This window comes from Chiloscyllium plagiosum, chromosome 16 (genome assembly GCF_004010195.1).
Source record: "Chiloscyllium plagiosum isolate BGI_BamShark_2017 chromosome 16, ASM401019v2, whole genome shotgun sequence".
NCBI classification, from domain to species: domain Eukaryota; kingdom Metazoa; phylum Chordata; class Chondrichthyes; order Orectolobiformes; family Hemiscylliidae; genus Chiloscyllium; species Chiloscyllium plagiosum.
This window is the reverse complement of record NC_057725.1, coordinates 33062213-33071345: the sequence shown is the minus strand read 5'-3', so window position 1 is coordinate 33071345 and position 9133 is coordinate 33062213. Positions and strand designations below refer to the sequence as shown.

Here is a 9133-nt window from a genome sequence, read left to right as displayed (position 1 = left end):
TTCTGGTCTCCTTCCTATTGGAAAGATGTTGTGAAACCTGAAAGGGTTCAGAAAAGATTTACAAGGATGTTGCCAGGGTTGGAGGATCTGAACTACAGGGAGAGGCTGAACAGGCTGGGGCTGTTTTCCCTGGAGCGTCGGAGGCTGAGGGGTGACCTTATAGAGGTTTACAAAATTATGAGGGGCATGGATAGGATAAATAGACAAAGTCTTTTCCCTAGTATTGGAGAGTCCAGAACTAGAGGGCATAGGTTTACGGTGAAAGGAGAAAGATATAAAACAGACCTCAGGGGCAAATGTTTCACGCAGAGGGTGGTATGTGTATGGAATGAACTGCCAGAGGATGTGGTGGAGGTTGGTACAATTGCAACATTTAAGAGGCATTTGGATGGGTATATGAATAGGAAGGGTTTGGAGGGATATGGGCCGAGTTCTGGCAAGTGAGACTAGATTGGGTTGGGATATCTGGTCGGCGTGGACAGGTTGGACCGAAGGGTCTGTTTCCATGCTGTACATCTCTATGACTATATGACCCTAACTACATTTTTAAATGATGTGGGAGAAAGTTGTGCATGAAAAGGAAATGAAAATATATGTTCCAACCAATCAAAAGAGAAGGTTTGAATCACCATTCCTCATCTGTTTGCAGCAAGTAGCAGTGTTACGCAAAAGGTAACCTGCTATTGCGTGGAGTATCTCTGATTTTTTTAAGCTGCTGGGTCTCATCTTGGTATCCAGTTCTCCCTATGGTGGAAAGTCATATTGCCTGGAGGATGCATTGATTGGATTGTAGGGAGGTCTGATTTCCTCCTGAACCCACAACAGAGGCAAAAAGTACTAATTAATCTTTTTTTCAAAAATTCCCTTTTTAGCTCCGAATACTCTTTGGACCCTCATCGGATGGTAACATCACTGTCAGCTTTGCTCAGAATCTGATTAAAATTGAAATCATGTTTGACATACAGGGTTTGACTTATATATTTGCAAAATGTATTAACCAGCTTTATGAGGGTCTTCTTGCATGTTGCACAGTTCAGCAAATCTTAAAAGTGGGAATGGTCTGGAGTTAGGAGCATGAAGTGAGTACATCATCTCTTTGATTTTGACAACCTATTCACTAGTTTCAATGGACAGGTCTAACCCATCTCTGACTCAGTTTCAGCTCAGCCAATGTCACATCAGGCTTGTCATCATCTAATGTTGACACAAGTGACAGCCAATTGGCAACTCAGCCAATTGGCAACTGGGTTCAGTTGACAATTGGCTGTCACTTAGTTCAGAACAATGTAAATAGCTCAAATACCCTTCCTGACTGAGACAGAGTTGAAAACTTCTCACTGTACTGCTGAGTGTGGAAATGAATAGCAAACCACCATCAACACAAATTACTGAAGAAAATGGCACAGGGTGAAGAATCAGCAGATGATGAACCAAGGAAAACACTTTCTTCTGAAAGTGTTAACATATGGGTTGGAGAGATTAACTTACAGTTTGCTCAGGATTCATTGAGAAATAGTGGCTGTGCCGAGTAATCATGAAACAATGTCCTGCTGGAACAGTGATTTATCACAGCTGCTATTTGAGACATTTTGTAATCTCATTGGCAACATGATCACGAAACGAAGGAAGGGTTTGTTAACATGTACTTTTTAAACTAGTAATGAGAAAATGGCATCACTTAATTTCCTTTCAAATAATTACAAATGCTTTTATAATTTAAATAGTGTGTTAAATAAATTATTTAAATGTTTAAATATTAAAAAATTCATAATTTAAATACTGTTACCATCCAATATCTTGAGGGAACATGGCATAACTATTGCCCTTTATGTCCTCAGGATGAATTTATTGATTTTCTACTTCAACACCAATCACTTGGGGTTCACCAAACTTCTTTAATATGTATAAATATTTATATTTATATTGAAGCAAGATTTATAGATACATAAACCAAAATCGGATAGTACTGCTCATTGAACTGATACTTACTGCCCATTTTTTGGTGCATATTGATGAAGAAATCCCTCTCAAGACCCAGGCCCAATGCAATCACTTCCAGAATTTTTACTGACAGCTGCTGACACATTTTGAAGAATGATTCCAGACATTCCCTAAACTCAGGATTGGTGTTAATAACGGGCCATTTCTAGAGAAACAGGTAAATAGAAACAGCAGTACTTTATCAAAATTTTATTTACCGAAATAACAAATGCAATGTTATCTTTACTTGACTTTGAAAATTATTTAAATATCTTGTGTCCTCAGTAAACAGAAGGTTGTGATGTTGGTTCAGTGATGAGTGGAGAAGGGTTAGACATACTGTTGAAGGATTTGTGAAGGATTTGTAATGCAATCTGAGAGGCCTGAACACAAATAAATTAATTTCTGCTTTTAGATCCCCAGTGAGGGTGGATTGATCTTGCGCTTGCATAACTATCCAGTTGTACAATTAATTCTTGTAACTTTCACGCCCATTTCTATTAATAGTTAAACACGCACACTATGACTGTCTGGTATTGCTGTCAAGTCAGCTCTTTGAAACTTCAGGGTTAATCTTCGATGACCTTGTTGTTTACCCATACTCAGCCTCTTCATTTGGGCTTCCTCTGACCTATCCATCCTGCACTGTCCCTATCAAATGCCTTTTTGATGTTCAGTATTATAATGCTAAGCTTAATGATGAGAACTACGTTTAAAGTGTTTAATGCACAACAGTCTATTTAGAGCATTGCTTCTCAAACATTTTTAGTTTTTAAATGGCTTATCCCCCGGGCAAAATGTAATATTCTAAATTCCTTGCATTTTAACATTGCACAATATGAAATCCATCACTTTTCAGAGGAACTTGTGTTTTGAAGCTGCTTCACATTTGATTTATTTAGACAGAAGTGCATACCTGGATGTCATTTTTTTAAAGTCAGTGAAAAGACATTGGGCTTAATCTTGCAAAGCTTTGGCTAAGTCAGCATTGAAGGGTTTATTGCTATGAGGTTAAGAGGAGTTTCATACCCTGTCTCACCTCAATAATGACCTATCATGCTGCTATGACAAGGTCATAAGACATAGAAGCAGAAATTAGACTATTCAACCCATCAAGTCTGCTCAGCCAATCAATCATGGCTGATAAGTTTCTCAACTCCATTTTCCCACTTTCTCCCGGTAACCCCTGATCCCCTTGATATTCAAGAACCTGTCTATCTCTGTCTTAAATGTACTCAATGACCTGGCCTCCACAGCCTTCTGTGGCAATGAATTCCATAGATTCACCACTCTCTGCCTGAAGAAGGTTGTCCTTATTTCCGTTTTAAAAGGTTCTAAGGCTATGCCCTCGGATCTGCATCTCTCCTCCCATTAGAAACATCTTCTCAACATCCACTCTATCCAGGCCATTCAGTATTCTGTATGCTTCAATTAGATCCTGCCTCATCCTTCTAAACTCCAACGTGTATAAATTCAGAGTCCTCAACGTTCCTCATATGTTATGCTTTTCATTTCTGGGACTATTCCCATGAACCTCCAATTGTCTCTCCAATTGCCCCCAATCCTGCCATGTTTCAATCCTGGAACAACTTGCCATTCATCAGATATCTGCCAAATCTGCCAACCCTTGTATCTGCCACTGTACATCTGGACAAGCCTTTGTAATCCAGCATGACCCCTCAATGGCACCATGATGTCACAGTAGTCAGAAAGCCCGTTGCCCGCACCACATGGCAGTCACAATCACATGTGCAAACCTGTTCTCTCATCTTAGTTGCTCTTTGAGCACTTGGCCACACATTGTCCTTAGTTACATCCCATCTGAACAACCTTTCCAAGTCAGTGCTACCCTATCCATAGTGCCCAATTTAAACCCACGTCTTGTCACTTCTTGAAATTCCTGATGAAGAACCAATGCTTGAGACGTCGACTCTCCTGCTCCTCGGATGCTGCCTGACCGGCTGTGCTTTTCCAACACCACATTTTTTGACACTTCTTATCAGTGTCCAGTCGGAAAACATCATACTCAACAAAGCAATCAGACAGATGCAAACATGAGCTTTTCCTTATGGAGAGCAAAATGGAATACAGCTGAAGGCAACAGAGATTGAACTGAGCCCTTTACAATGCCAACCAGATTTCAGAATCATGTCCAAAGACAATTTTACTGTCAATGAGTGTGTGCTGCACCCAGATCTCTTCTGTTGCAAACAGGTTTCAATTAGTTCTGTTTTATAGTGCTTATCGCAGCTGCAATCTCTTGTGGACACCTTTAGCTTCCTCCTCTTCACTGGAGAAATGTTTCCGCTCTCCTAGTTCGTCTGCATCCAGGACATTCTCTGTTCTACTTATGCAAAACACAGCATGCCACAATGATGCGCTCCACTGGAGTATCCTAGAAGCCTGTTCAAGCGAGGGAAGTGCATCTTCAACAGTCTTATACTCTGCTCCAACCTGGTCCTGTTTGAGACATGGTTGGCATTACCATATGTTCCCCATCAGTCAGGGGGTTGCACAATGGAGTCATGAGTCAAGTTTGCACTGATATAAACTCTGCTCCCTGCAGTAACAAGCTGATATAGAGATGGATGACTTGTCTAATTTTTGCAACAGTTTTCACCATAGTCCACATCACTCACACTCCTATAATATTCTGCTTCATGACTGATCCTGGTTGCTTGTACTCATCTCTGAAAAAGTAGATCCTATTTAATAACTGGGTTACATGGCTGTCGGGCTTGAATGTTAATTACATGTTTGGAATTTCCATTTGGGTTTTAGTTGGGAAAAGCCTGTTAAGAATAAGTGGGCCAGCTCTTGTCTCCCATTTCCAAAGAGGCTTTGGTGACTTTTGTGTGAAACCCAATTGTTCCACTGGAAGGAACTGATTGAAAGAACTCAATGCACCTCATATGCAAGATGAGCGTATGACAAGTTTGGAATAATCAATGCTTTATCATTTCTGTCTTCACCCTTTGTCAGAAAGTGCTTTTCTCTCTGCAGAGAAAAATTTATTTCTTTTCATTAACCTGAAATGTGTCTGTTTTGCATGTGTTTAGGGTTACTTAGAGAAAGAAACCTTTTTATTTACATATTACAAATTTTATTAACTGATTCTGCATCTTCATTGGGTGTTTGATTGAAAATAAAAGTTAATTGTGCATTTACTAAAGAAACCCTTTCTTTCATCACATCTCAAAAATCACCATCAGTATCAACAAGTGCTTTGGATGATTTGCCAACAGACTGCCAACAGACTGCATTCTTATTTTATTCTTGGCCTGAATGCTGCTTCCTTTGGTCAATGCTTTCTCTCCTCTGATCATTCAGCCATTCAATGTTCTGTGATCCTCAAAGGGCTTGTTCACAGAGATATTTGTTGGTTAAACATAGTTGATATGACAACTGAGAATCATTTACAATACCATCGATTTTTGCTGAAGTTCAATTACAAAACATCAACAAAGTGTGATCTGAACATATCCCAGGTGAGACAATAAATAACATAATCCAGTGATCCTTCTTCAGTTCTGGAGATGAAATGATAATGGTGTTGTCTCTTCACAGACACTGTCTGACCTTTTGAGTTTCTCCAGAAATTTCCATTTTTGTTTGTTTCACTTATCCAATATTCACAATTTTTTTGTTTTATATTAGTATTATCTCAAATGAGGAGACTTTATTTTCTCTTTGTTGTTGGAAGCACAAAACCTTTTTCCGCCATATTACCAAGCTACTTTCTTCCAACCATCCTTTCTCACAGATAATATGGATGAAGAATCCTTTCAGGAATTGTTCTAAGAGAGTTCATCACTATTGGCTTAAGTATTCTCTCATTGAAAACACAAGAAAGCTTAATGGTGAATTTACTCTTTTCACAGCCAGTTGTCTTCAACAATGGTTTCTCTACAGCTTTGCTCCTTGTTTGACTGGCTGGTATATAAAAATCCACTGGAGTCTAATCAATTTCCCATCCAGATCTATTCTTTTGTAGGGGTCTAATTATGAATGATAAACCTGACGTCGAGTTCTGGAGGGAGATGTGTGAAATCTTGATTTTGTATCATGATACAAAATTGATGCCTTCATTCACTTGGCACACCAACCAGGGCTATCTTTGAGATTGACTAATTTTCTTCAATATTTCAGGTTCAAAGTTTGGATCAGCCCTCATGAAACTGAGTCCATTCTGGTGATTTTCATTGACATATTTCACATCATTTTCCAGCCACATGCTCAGCTTGCAGTGTTCTACTTTCACATTTTACTCTGAGGAATCTTTTGAAACAGTGAAGAAACCTTTATCCAATCTCTCATGTTCTTCTCCAATATCTTGAAATCTCTAGTTCTTTAAGCACAACGATTTGCCTGCTCTGCATATCTCAATGGCTTTGTACAATAAGACCATAAGACTATAAGACATTCGAGCAGAAATTAGGCCATTTTGCCTGTCAAGTCTGCTCCACCTTTCAAGCATGGCTGATAGGTTTTTCAACCTCATTTTGCTGCTTTTTCCCCGTAATCTTTGATCCCCTTGACAATCAAGAACTTATCTATCTCTGTTTTAAATATAGTCAATGACCTGGCCTCCACAGCCTTCTGTGGCAATGAACTCCACAGATTTAACACTCTCTGGCTAAAGAAGTTGCTCCTTTTCTCCATTTGATTAGATTAGATTCGCTACAGTATGGAAACAGAATCTTTGTCCCAACAAGTCCACACCGATCCTCCGAAGAGCAACCCACCCAAACCCTACCTTATATCTACCCCTAACTAATGCACCTAACACTATGGGCAATTTAGCATGGCCAATTCACCTGACCTTCACATCTTTTGGATTGTGGGAGGAAACCGGAGCATTTGGTGGAAAACCACACAGACACGGGGAGAATGTGCAAACTCCACACAGACAGTCACCCGAGGTGGGAATTGAACACGTGTCCCTGGCACTGTGAGGCAGCAGTGCTAACCACTGAGCCACCGTACCACGCACTAAAGGGTCTTCCCTTTACTCTAAGGTTGTGCCCTCGGGTCCTCATCTCACCTGCCAATGGAAACATCTTCCCAATGTTCACTCCGTCCAGACTGCTCAGAATTCCGTAAGTTTCAATCAGAACCCGACCTCCCCCCCCCCACTTCATTCTAAACTCCATTGACTATAGTCCCAGAGTCCTCAAATGTACCACCTGCATTAAGCTTTTCATTCCTGGGATCATTCTCTTGAACCTCCTCTGAACCTGCTCCAGGGCCAATATATGCTTCCTGAGGTATGGAGCCCAAAACTGCTTATAATACTCTAGATGTGGTCTGACCAGAGCATTATAGTGCCTCAGAAATTCATCCCTTCTTTTGTATTCTAGTCCTCTCGAGATGAATGACAACATTATATTTGCCTTCCTAACTACTGACTCAACCTGCAGGTTTACCTTAAAAGAAACCAGGACAATGACTCCCAAGTCCCTTTGCACTTCAGATTTCTGAATTTTCACCCCATTTAGAAAATAGTCCATGCCTCTATTCTTCCTACCGGTGTGCATGACCTCACACTTTCCCACATTGTATTTCATCTGCCACTTATTTGCCAACTGTCTTAAACCATCTAAATCTTTCTGCAGCCTCCCTGTCTCCTCAATACTACTTGCCCCTCCACCTATCTTTGTATCATCCACAAACTTAGCCAGAATGCCCTCAGTTCCTTCATCCATCTCATTAATGCATATTTTTCCTTGGTACCATGTTGATAGCAAGATTGGCAGCTATACAGTGTGCTACAGTGAGATGGATTGATGTCAATGTTGTGTGCAGAGACAAGGAGGTGAATAAGCACCTTCAGTGCTATGCTATTCTCTGATCCTAACAAACTGTAAATTTGCACAAGGACAAGTTTGATGTGAGCAGTGAGTGGATGCTAAGTAGTGTTTAGGGGTTTTTGGCTAAATGTTGCCAATTGGCTGATACAAAAGAGATATTAAAAATTAATATTTTTGCTAACATCAAAGCATGACTTTTACACAAAATTGACCATTTACCCAGCAGATATAATATGTCTGTTCATGGATCTGCTTCAACACCACCGTTCGGTAATGATACACTATAATGAGGTTGTACACAATAATGAGGTTGTGTACAGATAGCAGAGCACTGGGACTGACAATGAACCTTCTGGTGCACATGCTCTCTGTTGTACTGCTCAGGCAGACAAAAAAAAATCAAAATAAGGGTCAACAGCACAGGCTCAACAGCCAACATTGCAGCACTGTTCACATGCATATTATTTCATAGATATCCTGGGGTCCATGGACCCAGTTAGTGAATCAGGGATTTATGTTACAAATGCCTGAAAATACACCAGATTCCAAGCATAATCCAAACAGCTTTTAGTTGAGGCTGATGGTGGATAGGGAAGAGTTGAGGAGGCAGAGAAAGAAGAAGCAATGTCATAGGCTATGAAGTCATGATTGAGAGGGGAGTGTACAGGTGAGTAGATAACATGAGGAAGTGGAGAGTTGTAATAACACAGGATGCCTAACTGGAGAGGAATATCATTCATTGTTGACCACCACAGTACGGCCACCACTCATGACACACATAGTCTAGGCCCAGGCCTGAGGCAGACAATTCTGCAGACCCATCCCTAGATCTGCCATATAATACTTTCTGATCAACCTGTTCAAAGGTGTCATTACACAAGTCAGGAGCAGGTGTGACCATGTGGGAGAAGGAAAAACCACTTTGCCTACAGACCATTTGCTTACAGACACTAATGTTGTCTTTAGCCAAAGAGGGCCTACCCATAATGCCACTGCTACCTCAACTTGGCCACACTTACAAACAGACAGATTAGTGGTGCTGTAAGAGACAGCAGTTCAGGCAGCATCCAAGGAGCAGCGAAATCGATGTTTCGGGTAAAAGCCCTTCATCAGGAATAAAGGCAGAGAGCCTGAAGCGTGGAGAGATAAGCTAGAGGAGGGTGGGGGTGGGGACAAAGTAGCATAGAGTACAATAGGTGAGTGGGGGAGGGGATGAAGGTGATAGGTCAGGGAGGAGAGGGTGGAGTGGATAGGTGGAAAAGGAGATAGGCAGGTAGGACAAGTCCGGTCAAGACATGGGGACAGTGCTGATCTGGAAGTTTGGAACTAGGGTGAGGTGGGGG

At 40.9% G+C, this 9133-nt stretch overlaps 1 protein-coding gene across 1 annotated transcript in view; it reads right to left on the bottom strand.

The window, feature by feature from the left end:
- LOC122557771 (2-oxoglutarate-Fe(II) type oxidoreductase ppzD-like) overlaps window positions 1-9133 on the bottom strand; it is a 22666-nt gene that overhangs the window by 6361 nt on the left and 7172 nt on the right. Inside the window, exon 5 of the mRNA XM_043705769.1 lies at window positions 1990-2146. Within this exon, the coding sequence (XP_043561704.1) occupies window positions 1990-2146 (157 nt within the window). The remainder of the gene's footprint in view (window positions 1-1989; window positions 2147-9133) is intronic.